The sequence below is a fragment of the Epinephelus lanceolatus genome, chromosome 9, assembly GCF_041903045.1.
Source record: "Epinephelus lanceolatus isolate andai-2023 chromosome 9, ASM4190304v1, whole genome shotgun sequence".
NCBI lineage: Eukaryota > Metazoa > Chordata > Actinopteri > Perciformes > Serranidae > Epinephelus > Epinephelus lanceolatus.
Window position 1 is genome coordinate 31,816,894 of NC_135742.1, and position 14,966 is coordinate 31,831,859.

The 14,966-nt window shown below is 41.9% G+C and overlaps 1 protein-coding gene across 3 annotated transcripts; it reads right to left on the reverse strand.

Annotated features, from left to right (window-relative positions):
- Nucleotides 1–1,981: 1,981 nt before the first annotated feature.
- On the reverse strand, nt 1,982–12,127 carry kdm2ba (lysine (K)-specific demethylase 2Ba). Of its 3 annotated transcripts, none has more exons than XM_078170849.1 (10): nt 11,966–12,127; nt 8,636–8,857; nt 8,339–8,482; nt 7,455–7,543; nt 6,752–7,037; nt 5,842–6,659; nt 5,532–5,695; nt 5,267–5,428; nt 4,585–4,803; nt 1,982–3,283 (listed from the first exon to the last, which is right to left on the reverse strand). In XM_078170849.1, exons 1-10 carry the CDS (start codon nt 12,017–12,019, stop codon nt 3,102–3,104), a joined length of 2,340 nt encoding a protein of 779 aa, XP_078026975.1. In that variant the 5' UTR covers nt 12,020–12,127; the 3' UTR covers nt 1,982–3,101. The 3 variants fall into 3 exon arrangements, with proteins under 3 accessions (XP_078026975.1, XP_033476027.1, XP_078026974.1); XM_033620136.2 differs by having other exon boundaries at nt 6,752–7,030; nt 7,457–7,543; nt 8,636–8,860; nt 11,966–12,126; XM_078170848.1 differs by having other exon boundaries at nt 8,636–8,860; nt 11,966–12,126.
- Between the last annotated feature and the right edge of the window lie 2,839 nt (nt 12,128–14,966).

Sequence of the window (14,966 nt, forward strand, 5' to 3'; positions counted from 1 at the left end):
ATAAAGTAGCAATTAGTGCTGAGATAAAAAGATGCTTAATTGATCAACAAATTGATCAGCAATTTTGATGATTAGCTAAATCATTCTGAAAGTGGAGACGCCAAACATTTACTGGTTTAGCTTGTCAAATGTGAGGACTTGCACAGTTTCCGTTTGATATTGTGATTCCTTGGGTTTCAGACTAGGACAATATAAAAATTTAACATCAGACTCTTTGGGGCAGGTTTTTATTTTATTTTAGGCTTTAAAAGACGATGCTTTGTTGTATTTCCTGAAACTGTCACTGTGTCCTGACAGTAGTAAATGAGACAGTTTTTGTACACATCCACTGCGTACAAAAACACACATGTTCTCACCAAGTCAAGTGCATGGCTTCAGTTTTGGTCTTAAGTCATGTCAGGTCCTGTAGCTTGCTCTACCTCAGAAAATCTGCTCTGTGTTTACCCTTGTTTTATCTCGGGCACCGTTTAACTGTCTTTTTATCTTGCTTTTCAGTGTTGGTCTTCTTTGGTTTACTTGTGTTTGCTGCTGATGCTGTTGTTGGCAGTTGAGGGATGAGCAGTTTTTTCATTGCTGGTGGTTGTTTATCAGTGTTTAAAGACTCCTGGCTCGAACTGGTTTTGTTCAGGTGTAGTGGATTCTTGAGAATCCCTTTAGCAGCACTAGGAAGAGCCAGAGGAACATGTTTTTTTTCACAGATAATCTGTCTCAGCAAACATGACAAAAAGCTATTTTTATAAAAGTTGCTATAGCATTTGCTAATTAGCCTCAAAGACAAAGTACATCTGAGGCTGATGAGAATGCCACTAGTTTTGCAGGGATTTATCAGATGTACTGTTGGCACTGTCTAGGGTTAAGGATCACTACAGTTCCTACAGTTGATCCAGTGAGGGACATGAATTTGTGCACCAAATTTCACAGCAGTCCATCCAGTAGTTGCAGAGAAACTTCAATCAAAACCACAAATGTCAACCTCACAGTGGCACTCGAGGAAAAGTCAGAGGCTCACCTGTAGCATTTATTCTACAAGGGAGAAATGTCTCTACAAAATGTCATGATATTTTGTCAGATATTTCAGCCTGGAGCAAAGGAGTGGACTGACTGACATGTCGACATTACCATTCCTAAAGCCAAGGTCAGTGGCATGGTTATAAACCACTCTGATATCCACAGTACACACACAATATATACACTGATAAGCTAAAACACTGAAACCCCTGTTGTGTAAAGTGAGTAATATTGATGATTTCACCACAATGGAATGTTCTACAGGGAAACCTTGGGTCCTGGCATTCATGTGGAGGTCACTTGACTCACTCCACCCAACCAAACGCCATACAAATTGTTCAGGAATAGTCTGAGGAAGGTGACAAAGAGCTCAGGGCGTCGACCTGGCCTCCACATTCCCCAGATCCCAATCATCAAGCATCTGTGGGACCAGCTGGTACCCCAGAGGCACCCCAGATCCACAGTGGGGCCATCTTGCATTGCACTTGGCTCTGACCTGTTGAGGCATTGACAGAAGACCTCTGGGCGGTGTCCTGTGGTGTCTAGCACCAGAGCGGCAGATCCTATGAGTCAAGAGTTGGGGCACAGGCATGTCCCATGAATCCTTGATCAGGTTGTGATTTGGGGAATTTGGAGGTCAGGTTGATGCCTGAACTCTTTGTAATGTTTCTTGGACCATTCCTGAGCAGTGTTTGATATATGGTGTGGTGCACTGTTCTACTGAAGGGAGCTACTGCCATCAGAGTGCTGATGCTACAAATCTGGAACAGGAGGGATGAACACCATTTCTCCAAGATATTCCCTCATTTGGTGTTTTTGATAACTGTGGTGGAGAGCACCAACTCAGCATTTCACAGGCCACAGAGCACGATTGGATGTTAATTGCTTCATCATACCATGCAGTGCACCTGCACAGAGCATCTGCATTCATTTCTCGAATATTTCCTAGCACATGAAAACCGACAAGACTCAGTGATGGTACAAATGAAATTCTTTTAATGCATGTTAGCACTTCGTTTTTGGATTTACAAATATAAACATTATCACATTCACCTGAGGTGATAGATTACAGCACAACACACCCCAAAATACACACAACACCTACTGTATGGAGTTATTATTTAAACATATGCAAATTAGTTATTTGCAAAAGTCTTTGTTAAACCTGTGTGAAGAACCAGATGTGTGGGGTTGACTGCATTTTATAAAGTCAGTGTGAAGTAAATCGTCAGTCACACATTTGCTGTGACAATTACAAAATTGCAATTTCACTGCCACTGACTTTTGGGTGTTTAACTCCACAAACTGGATGCTGCAACAAGCTCAAGCACCCCGATAAATTATCTGCAAGCATTATTTGACCCAGCTCTGAGACATCAATGACAAGTTACTGAATAAATGAATAAATACAAACTGTTATAAAAAAAAAAAAAAAAAATCAATAAATTAATGTTGAAATGTTGAAGAAAAGCCCGTCAAACACAACACTCAACAGTCATAAAAGTATTAAGGTAAGTGAAGACATGAGGGTGTAACAGGATATGACATTTGTTTACTCTGTTTTATCATTCTTGAAATACAATCTAAATATTTGGGAAGTATTTATGATAATTTAGTCAAATATTTATTTCTGTACAGGTTATTTTTTTTGTCTGATACTGAATGTCAAATACAGATTTTGGCACATAGAAGACACTGTTGTATGAAGGCAAACTGAGGATGGGGACAGTTTTCAGTTCACATGCTGTACAGTCTCTGATATTTAGCTCCTGAGACACTGTAAACTCATGGAATGATGCTTGTATAAAAATACTGCGTTCTCAAATATTTAAAGATAAAAATAAACAACTCGACAGTCAATTACAAGCACGTCTCTATAAAAGTACAATCGCAACACAAATACATGCATGCTGTTTTCTCTTTATCTGTCCAGTGAATGTGTGTCACCTCCTCAGTCCATCTATGATCTCCATCCAGGAAAACGTCCTCCGCCATTGATTCAGAGACTCATCACAGAACCAGTTTAAAAAGAAAAAAAAAACTTGTTGAAATAAGTGCAAACAGTTTTTCGAACATTTTTGTCCTGTTCATAACTAGCTCGTCTTCTGCAGCAGTTTGTCCTCTTTCAGTCGAAACGGTACGCTCACAGACATCTCCGCGATGAACCTTTCACACGCCGTCTTGGTCACCTGCTTGCAGAAGCGAAGGTCAATCTGACAGATGCTTCCGCAGCGCTTGAAAAAGTTCAGGGAATGGTCTGTGACCCGATTACAAACTACAGGGAAACAGAGAGGAGCAATATTCAGTCACAAGCATGATATTTAAAAGGGATCATGTGTGGAGAGAATTCAATTAATTTCCTCCTCTTATGTTGTGTAACGTCAAGAAAAGTATAAGATCTCAGAGTGTGTAGATTATGTAAGTAGGACAAATGCTAAATATGTAGCAAATGCCTCGCTCTGACATGATCCTGCCTTTTCCCTTGGGGTCTACTAAAAACGGCCCCTGTAGGCAGTTCATTTACAACAAGGCAGGCAGCTGCAAATTTCACCTTTAACTACATTCAGTTTGATGTACAGTAGTGGTATTTCTGTGGCTTAGTTTATACTCACAACTTTACTACTTAAGGACAAATTTACTTCTGGGACGTAAACATACTACTGATTTGAACCAGGCAACTCTGCATCCTTTTGTTCTGCCTTTAGCTTCCTTTCTTTTCAGATAATTTTTGTTCTTTTATCTTTCAATTCTGGTGTCTGCACATCATCTGTTGCAGACTTCATGGATTACTGAGTATGTTATGCACACATCTTGATCTGCTTAACAAGTCAACATAGCAACTGGTTCCCCAGAAAAAACTTGGGGGAATTCCCAGTTGCAGCATTCACTTCCTGCTGTATCACACCTGTTTGTTATCTCCTTTACAACTCAGGAACCTTTGCATTAGAGAGGTGAAGCCCCACCCTGTCAGGTGGATCAATGTGAGACAAATAATCCTTTGATCCTGTTTGAATTGTGTCGTTGATAACACTTTTGTTTTTCAGTTTAAAGGATAACAAGTCATGAAAGTCAGTTTGTAATAAAACAATTGGAATGTAAGACTGAAAAAACATTAGAAAGACTACACAAGTCTTATAAGTGATGTCATAGCTTTCTCTCTCACTGAAGCTACAGTGCCTGTGTGTTTTGTACCAGGATGAACTCACACGAACAATAGGTCTTGCTCGTTTTTTTGCTTCTTGGCTGATTTAAAAGACCAGGATTCACTGGACAGAACATATCAGGTAAGATATTTAGTTATATTTGAGCCAAGGTAGTGGCCATGTTGGTGTTAGTGACGTGTATTGTGCAAAATGAGAGATGTAGTTGACTACGTTTCACACAAAGCTAAATGGTACTGTGACAAACTGTGACTTTCTTGGCTTGCAAACTTATCTTTTACAATGATCTTCTTGTCTCTTGCCATTGACTACTGTACATGATTTTTTCAGAAACAAGGTCCCATGGGGGAAGAACTTTGCCTTTCCACCTTGCTGTGTATTCCCACACTGCATTTGCTCAGACCCCAGCTCTCACCTGACAAGTTGATCTCTGTGAGGGAGTCTCGCGTCGTGGTCCCCGCTGCTGTCAGCAGGTTGACTGACTGGTCGTTGATATGGTTGCAGTAGCTCAGATCCAGCGTGGACAGAGAAGGCATCTGGCGACTGATGAGACGCAAAGATGTGTCAGTGATGTCAAGCCCCGCCAGCCGCAGGTCTTCAACATTCCTTAACTTGCAGCGATTGTCCAGTTGACCTGTCAGCCAGTCACATAAAGAACATCACTAATCAATTTATGTATTTTGTCAAGAAGTGAATGATAGTTAGCTAGGATGTCTAAAAGCTATATGTGAGGAGTCCCTTACATTATGTTTTTACTTGAAATAAACATTTTTTTAAAGCTGTCCCAACACCTAAACCTAAAGGAGGAAAAGAATCTCATCAATACCTTTTTTCAGTGAAAATTGTCTGTCTTGCAGAAAAGGCGCAATCATTTTGAGATTGAACTGGGCGGGCAAAATGTGCATGACCTGCAGGAAAGTCTAGCCACTTACTCACTTTGTGTATTGTCCTCTCCAAATAGTCTAAATTCAGTGAATTAATCAGTAATGGTCATCATACAGGAGGCATCACACTGCTTTCATACATTCTCGCATGCAAGGCAGAAATAAAAAACCCCATCCATGGCAGTGCTTATTCTTTGGTCACCCACAATTTACCTGGTCTGTTGTCTGTGGGCGGTGAAAGAAGGTCCCTCATCTGTGCATCTTTGAGTCCCTCCACCCACTGGACATCCAAGGTGCGCAGCAGAGGGCAACTGGAGGTGCAGAGTGCAGATACAGCTGCCCAAGAACACCCCGACAACTTTAACACTCGCAGACCTGAAAGACGCAAGAGCACTTTAAAATAGTGATGCAGGACAAGCGAAGCACAAAAGAGAGCATTTACTCGTCTATAGATCATGTATCTGTCATAGTTAAGTACCTGGCAATCTATTAATGAGCCAGCTTAGTTGTTTCTTGGAAATGTTTGTCCAACTGAGGTCCAAGGAAACTGGCTGTCGGCGGATAATCCCACTTAGCATGAGCGGAGTGATGGAGGTGCAGCGGTTCAGATCAATCGTCGTCCAAAGTCTCTTATCACAACACCTAGACGTCAGAGGGAAAGATTTACGTTTTATGTTATTTCTTCAAAGGTTTGTGCATCCTGTGCGGCAATTTTTTTCTTTTGCAATTTCCTGTGATGTTAAACACAAACGTAAACATGCTGAGTGAAGTGTGTGCTGTGCATTTACCATCTGTTCCATGTCTTGCAAACTCTCATGCAGACACACAGTTCCTTGTGTGTGAGATAGCCAAAGATCTTCATCCAGACCTCGCGCTGTATGACGTGTGTTTTACCATCTTTCAGAGGCAGTCTGTCGGGAGGCGGGCTTATCGGAGGGGGCCGAATGACGTGCCGCTCCATTTGGACACACTTGGGTGGGGAGTGTGGGGGCACCGGCCGGTTGGTTGGAGTGCTCCTGTTGAAGCCCAGTGGAGTGATCTGACTAGGGTAGAAGTGGCGCAGCTCCCAGGGGGTCCCGTTCATCTCTTTGGTCTTGAGGTGGGGCCTCTGATCCCCGAGTTCACTGCCGTTGCGGAACAACCTCTTGGGCTCCTCGTTTTCCGTCTCTGGCTCCACCTTGAGGGGTTGGCGGTTCTCGTTGGCCAGGCAGTCCTCAGTCTTCTGGATTTCTTGGTTCAGTGCTTTGCTCAGCTCTCGGCTCAGCTCTCTGTTAGGCAAACGCCGCTTGCGACGAGCTTTTGGACGTGGCCCTTTCTCCTGGGTCTCACTGCCACCCTCACTGCTGGGGCCGGCCTGCGGAGAGCTGCAGTGAGACTGGTCGCTGTCTCCAACAGGCGTTTTAATGTAGGGGTTCAGAAGTACACTTTTGGAGTCTTTTTCATCCTCTTCGTCTTCAGCGTCTCCAAAACGGCCTCTCCTCTCTACAACACCCCGGAAGTGAGGCTCCCTTATTTCTTCATCCTCCTCCTCATATGCGTCATCGTCCTCCTCTTCTGTCTTGATTTGGTGCAGAAGTTTGGAAAAATAAGGATCATCGGACTTTTCCTGCAGGAAGAAAAGTGGAATTAGCCCCAAACACTTGCATTTAAAATGTCATATAAAGTCAGTCACTGTGTTAATATAAAAGGCAATCAAACCTTCTTCCTCAAACTGATATCCTCTTCCTCATCATCATCAAACAGCTTCCTCTTCTTCCTCAGTTTGTCCTCAAGCCTGGGCCGGGGCAGGTTGCTGGGGGACAGCAGTGGTGGCTGTCGGTGGAGAGACTCCTCGGGTCTGTACCGAGGTGTCTCCTCTCTGTCTGGTCTCCTCTTGGCTGCAGAAGAAACATCCCCCTCCTCCTTCACAGGCTTCTGTTCCCTCAGCAGAGAGCCAGGGAGGTTGGAGGCGTACTTGAACCCTGGACCCCTTTTTTGCTTCAATACCAAGGGGGACAAAAATCGCGAGACAACTTTATACCTTTAGTCTATAGCGACCAGGAAAAACAACTGCGCTACCGGTGTACCTAAAGCTCAATAAAGTCACTGTGATCAAAACACAAAACGTGTTACGTCAGTGGTTTCCTGCTTCTGTGACAAACAGAGTCACATGTGAACGACTTTCACAAACCAGAAAAATATAAACAGGAAGTGGCAAGCTAATCAACACACATAAGCTGAAATACTGAAAGCAACACTGAACAAGGACAGCAACAGTTATCTATGAGTCATAACCAAAATCTCAGAAAAAATCTTTAGTAGTAGGTTGTTTTACTGTTTTCAGAGAAACAAAATACTTCCAACACACCCTTACCAAGCTGTTGCATAATCTAAATCCTCTGACTCACACATATTTGTACTCACTTTCCCACTTTTGCCAGCGTGGTTGCATTTGGGACATTCCCAGCAGTTGGGTAGCTCATCGTTCACCACTCCTGAGGCATCGCTCACCTGATAAAACAACGACAAACTGAGCTGGATTTCAACCAGAACAACACGCTTTAACGGTGTCCTATGTACAGTACACAAATGAGACAAGGGAAGTGAAAGTGACTGTTGTGACGTGTGGTTGTTAGGCAGGTCAGCACAGTCTAGCCACAGTTCACAGGCAAACTCTTGCTTCATACATGAAATAGAGAAGGGAAGTAGAGTTAAAGACTGCTGCTTAAGGAGCTTAAATATGCATTTCTGAATTCCTTAAAACTGAAAGAGAAACATATATAAACTTAGTTGTTGCATGCTGCCAAACAACTAGACAGTGCTTGTCTGATAAAACTGGTTTGACCGAGCCTGTACCAGCAACAACCTGTTGTGTTTTTGACACTGTTACAAACAGGGTGTGCACTGCTTTACATTTTATTTGACCTTTACCTCAAATGCTTTCAGCACTGCAACTAGTAAGGTCTACTGTCTCACATCCTTTTCAGCCGTTTTTTGGTCACTCAGTAAATGTTTATTTCCAACTACTTGTATTCGTGAGCATGTGGCAGGAGTCAAATCCTCAAACATGATGGTGTCACACTTGTGCCATATAAACTTCTGAACCACATAATACTGATGAGTGTGCTCAGTGTTACGTAAACAACACATCCAATTACCTTCAGATACTACAGTCCAAACGTCTGAGTCACTCGCATTATGTTAGGATGACCTGGGATTCCTGGCACACTACTTTAACAGAAATGAGTCACCCAGTAAATGACTTAGGTGGAGTTGTTCAGCTGTTCCCAGCCTAGCCCTCTGTACCTTGAGACAGTTGGGGTGGACGATCTCGTTGCAGATGGAGCACTCCATCAGCATGAAGTTGAACTTGTCCTCCTCTTCCTCCAGTGTGTCCTCTTTCCCTGCCTCTTTGCACACCACACACACCGCTGTGTGAGGCAGAACCGGCTGCATGGATGGAGAGCAAAACATCAAGAACATGCAGGAACCATATTGCGAGGCAGAAGAACTGTGACAGTACGTTAAAATATTTGTAGAAGATGTGTGTGAATGATTTATAAAAATACAAGTGCTACTTTTTTAATAAGCCAAACTATTTACCGCAATGCACTGTCTCATAATGCAGGACTGTTTCATGCGCCCCGGCCCTCCAAACTTCTTCATATCTTTGCAGAAGTGACATTCTCCACACTCGGTCCGGAGGCATGCTTCGCACTTTCTACATCGTGTCCTCCGGCGTCTGGCTCCAGATGAGCTGCGGTTGGACGGCAGCTTAACAGCCGATGATGTCCCTACCTTGGGCTTTGGACGGTTTGCCGCACGCTGCTGCAAGACAAATAGTCAGAGATGAGATGTTAGATAAAGACCACAAAATTATTCAGGGGAGGGTGACAAATTTATACATGAAAACAACAAATATGTCCGACACTGTGTCAAGGGCCTGTAAGCAAGGTAATGGGTGAAATGTTCTGTACACTGGTCAATTTATTTGTACTGAACTGCTGACACTGAGCATCAGGACAGGTATCAAAATGATGCCTGATAAGTTGCATCATAAGGTATACGCCTGGTTTAATTATTTTACTTATAGTAGGCTGTTCTTGCTGCTTAGTGGCTAATTACTAGCCTGGCATCTGCACCAAGCATTATTGTTAACATTTAATGACAGGCTGACTACTGGACACCAGACATATGCTGGCATATAAGTGAAACAAATTAGATTTGTAAGGTTCTGACAAATTATAACATTTACATTTTCATGTATTCATCTGGCTCACATTTGAGAAGCTAGACCCGGCAGATGCTTCAACGATGAATCAGTTATCAAAACAGTAAACAATTAATTTGCTGTTAACGATGGCCTTATCAACTGACTATTTGTTCCAGCCTTAGGTTTGAGAATCTGAGTATCAAATGAAATGATTGTGCAAGTTACTGGATAAAAACCATGCTTTTATATAATCAAAGTGCACCCTGACCCACCATGTGACTCACGGTAGTAAATAAGAGGGAAGGTAGCGTGATGATTAAACTCATCTTGCACACAGATACACACACATTCCCTCACACACACACACACATTCACACACACCTCAGCTCTGAATCTATGATCCCAATTTCACATTTGTGATTTTCTCACAGTTATTTTTAGTCTCTCGCCTGTTGCCATGGCAGAACTGTAAAGCGCTATGAAAATAAGACAAATCATAGACCATTACAGTGATTCTTGTTCTAGCAGGAGAGGTTACCTTGGCAACACGTTTGCCTTGCTGGTGGCAACTGTTTGAATAGAAGACTGCCAGAGATGGATAAAAATAAGCTCACAGAAGGAGGTTATAATTTAGTGTGAGGCTGTGAGCACTTTACTGATGTCATTTAGTCTTATTCTATAACTGATTACTACTACTGCATAGCAATTCAGCGCATGCTCATTTCTAGATAACAAAGCTATGGACAGGTCAAACAGGTACAACAAGACGGAGATGGAACAAGACATTCAGGCTAACGACAATCTAGACAAATACTTTCTGATTGATATTATTACTCAAACAAAAGAAGAGAAACCAGCCCTGAATTTGCTGACTGTGACAAACCATCTCAGCAGATCATTAATGTCCTGATTTTTGTTTCCCCTTGGGAGGACTTTGTTTTTAAAATCTATGCTTCTTTGAGTTTCTTTTAATTTGTATGTCTTTCCAGCACAATAGGTTGTGTTTTCCCTGCTGTTACCGACTGAGAATTTAGTTGAGATATGGAATAATCCATCTAACAGCTTTCCATAAATCCATCTGACTACCGTGGAAATATGGGAGGGAGACATCAAAGGAAGGGCTGCTGCTGCAGGGTGGATGTGACTGTCATCATCATCACACTATGTTGTTGTTTTTTAGTTAGCTGCCTCATTATTTTCCTGACCTTGTCTAACACAACTGTTTTCTAATATCATATTAAAAGCCAGCCTCTGAACAAAGCAATTTAAATTAAAGCAAAGTTTTGATCACCACAACTTGTGGACATTTCATCCATTCCCTGAACATCTTGGATCTCTACCTTGCCACTTCACACTGATTACAGTAAATAAGTGGCGTAAAATTGTGGATACAAACAAGGAGTACTCTGCAGAGCGTGATCGCCGAAGCAACTATCAGCTGGCCCGTCTTTACTGTAACTCTATGCAGTAATATGTCAGGAATTTGGGATTGGTTCCTGAGGTCTGTGAACAAAAACATGGCCTATATTCTGAGCGCAGTCTTCTGACTCAGCGCGGATTTCGGTGGGAGGAAGTCACAAGACTCATCATTTGCTGCTCATGTACAGTGGTCCCCGACACAAATAAAACAAAGTGTGAGTTACTGTGTTCAACAATGTGTCACTACAGAATAGGTCAAAATACCCTTTGTGAGAAAGTGTTAGTGGGTGTTATAGGTGTAAACATTGTGTAAGCACGAGGACCTGGCTCTTGTTTCAGCACTTCTCATATTTCTTTTGTGCTTAACAAGCTAAGTGTCCTGTGGAGACTTATGCAATATCCCACAAGCCCTGTTATAAGCATTCATGTAGTGTGCCCCACTGTAAAGGCAAACCACAAATCAAAAATGTGTCCTTACATAAGACAAAATACTGAGTGTGATGTCTGATTAAAGTTACACATGCTCCTGGTGCAGAACATGGGGACAACATACAGCTGTAATCAAACAAACCATTATGTAGCCAGGGGGTTGAGGGGTCACTGGACCACAGTTCGGGAACTATCAAGCAACAGAAGTAGAGCCATTTCATTGTTCCCTCACCCCATCCCCCTCCTTGGTCCCTGCCTGGACAACACTTTGCCTAAAGCCTTCTTAAAGGCACAGAGTGAAGTGGCAAGTTTAGGAAGTGTGAGGAAATTAATCACAAATAACGTTATGCAATTTTCTCACAGGACATACGGGTGGCTAGAGTACATGTGTAAATCCCAGCATTGAGAAGTTGCATGGTGTTACAGCTACATAGAGGACACTGAGATCCTGCACAGCCACGAGTGTGTAACATAACAGAGGGAAACTGTGTATTAAGAGTTGGTCAGCACAAAATGGGTCAGTTGTGGCTAACATGATAGATGGTGTCCAAGGAGGAGAGGACACGGTGTGTCTGAAGGGGCATGGTATCAATTCCAATAAGCAGTCGGAGTCCATTTGATTCTAGGTCCACAATGTTTAGCGACCTATTCACCTCTATCACGGGGTTTGCTGTTAAAGGTTTTAAAATAGACACCTTTCTCCTTTTAACCCGACTGGACACAGAGAAGAAGAAGCGGATGAAACCCTGATGTTAACCTGAAGCCACTGAGGAAAAGCACTGCTCACAAAAGACTTTCTTTCACCCGGCACACTGTGACAAAAACACACACACATACACAGAGGTAACGTAATGAAATGTAAGAGCTCTGACCTGTTCCGACTCTGAATCATATTCCTCATCGTCTCCGCTCAATGACAAGGCCATGGCTCCTCTGTCTCATCGTTTGTGAACAGTAGAGAAAACTAACATGGCTGAACAAGCCTCCAGCTCAGCTCATTCCCCCCTCCTTCACACCACACCGACACGGGCAGCTGCAAGCAATGTTCACTGTGCTGTGTTCAGGAACCATGGGAAACATAGTAAACATCAACTTCCTGCTTACTTAATGCACCTTCAGCATTCCGGTTAGGAAAAAACCGCCAACCGAAAAACGTAAGGGAAGATAAAAGTGACCATACACGTGTTTTAAATAATGATTAATACTTTAAACAGTAAAATACGGTAAAAGGTAAAGAAATAAAAAAAATATTGGCGAGGCTAGTACCTTGGCATACGTTGCAACGATGCGACCTGATAGCAACATCGGTGCAAGAGGAAGTGAAGAGCAACAGGCAGGGCAAGATGGTTCCCTCCTACACACGTCCGTCTTCGCTTTTTCTGGTTTTAGTGGTGTGTGTGAGTCAGAGAGGGCATGAGTACAGGTTAAATCTACACATTGAATCAGTTTACTTAACACTGGACCATGTGATTTAGGTTTAGTGATCGTAATAACCATTGAAATTCGATACATGCTGTAGCCTCATGGCCAAACAGTGCAATGTTTAGTCACCTGTGCAGGTGTTGTACCCCGACTGATGCGAATGAGCCAGAGCTTAAATACAGGTATCACTATTATTTCCTGTGTCTGGTGGTGAGTCACAGAACTCATGTTATTTGTTTAAGATAGCTACCATGTATGATGTGTGATAATTTTGTTCATTTGCCAATTACATTTTGTGCACCTGAAATTTAGGGACTAGACCTATTTATATATTAAATGTTTACAATTACCAAACACTGTTGATCTGAGATTGGTATAAATATAATAAATTAAAGTTTAGAGACAGCACTTTAACCTGAAAGTGATGCCTCATTTTGTTTTAGATCCAGTGTACTTGCACACTGAGCCAACACAACAACACATGTGTCACTGGCTTACTCAGGACTGTATGATATAATAATGATGATATAGTAATGAATCATGAAAGCCACTCTGTTTATATGTAATGTCACATGACACATGTTTTACATGTTAAAATGCCTTACTTTGGCGTCATCTAGTGGTAGTATCAAGAATTAGTCTGTGACAGGCAGTTTGTGTGAGCAGCCTGAACTGTGAAACATTTATTATATTTATATTAAAGCTGAATTAAAATAAAGGAGATTCAACAGATTTGTTTCAGAGATTTCTTTTTTTTCCTGTCTTAGTATGCTGATATTTTATGGTATTAACCACATGTTTATTTTATGTTTATTTAACAAGGTAGGTTGATGAATCATGCACATTCATGCACCAAGGGCCCCATTCAATTTTCTGGCTAAGACCCCTTCAGATTCCAGAATTGGCTCTTGTGATAACAAAACTTAAAATTAAAATGTGCAGGGACAGATTCACAAGTATCCCATGTAAGTCTAGAACTTAACTGAATTCCATGTGCTCAAAATCAAGATATCATCAAAAACCTATCGATCTTTGTGCCAGTGCATATAACTAATTTTTCAGGTGATCTGGTGACATAGGCCTTTTAAAACACGTAACTGGATTTTTGCATCTTGAGTAATATCTCTATCGTATATGGCTGCTGGGCCATGGACCAAAATCTTTTGAGTACCTCCACATATAATAGCATGGTTTCTAAGTTTTAAAGTCCATTTCCTCCATGTTTACTGAACAGGAACAGTTCACACTGCACACTAAGATCAGAGTGCACTTCAGAGAGCAACACCAACAGCTGCATCATCTGCAGGATGTGATACCACAGTACATACAATGTACTGTCATTGACTGAGGGCTTTCAAGCACCTCACTGAACTTGTCTAAGCCAAAAGCCCCACAGCTAGGTATCTGTCTGGTCTCTGTGGAAGTGAATGCATGTTTTTTCACCAGCACCACCCAGGTGCATTATTTATAAATTAACTAGTACAAATTTGTACTTCAGACTATAAGAAATGGTGTTGCTTTATGACGGACCAAACAGTATGTCTGTTTTCGCGAGAGGCCTCCTCTGGTTCCTCTCCTACAAAAAGGTACTTCTCCTATGTATTTATGAATATGCAGTGAGGAGAGTTTCCACTACGGTAACAGGAAGCATACATAAAACACAATCTGTTTTTAGACTGTTTCCTCATTATACTCTATTTTTAAAAAGCAACTCCATTTCTGACTCTCTCTGTCTGAGATGTTTTGTGCTTGTCTGCCCTCAGGTGGTGGTGGACTGCTAGACTGTATGATGTCACAGTATTTACTGCAGCAGCAGGACTGTGGCATGCCCTGTTTACTCACTCTACAGTGGTTTCCAGTAGAAGTGTTTAGACATGTGCACTCACAGAGGGAGAAGCTGCTGATCCTTCAAGTGATAGTTGAGATTACTCAAACTTTCTCCTGTGCTCCAGTAGCTCCACAACTGAAATTAGCTTTTAGCTTTATTATGTGTTTAACTTTAATTTTATTGTATGTTTACAAGTCTATTATAATTATTATTGGCTAATAAATCCGTCAGTCTACTGTAGTATAGAAACAGTTCATGAATGACTGCTTAATATCACTTTATGGTTGAAAAGGGGATACAGGAATAAAAAAATAACTCATGTCACTATTGTGGTGTAAATAATTGTACAGTATTTTTCCTCCTTGGTGGTGTTTATACAAAACTTTAATGGCAGTTTAAAGCAAAATGCATGACCAGACTTAAGTGAGATTTTTGTGGGCTATATTTTGGCCTAATTGCTCAGACTTTCAGTTTGACAGAATTTTTACCAGCTTGATCCAAAACTGCTGACAGTGAACCCATTCATCTCCACACACACACACACACACACACACACACACACACACAGGTCAGTGTGGGCAGCAGTAAGGAGTCACTGAGAGATGGACATGTGTGGCTAGTAC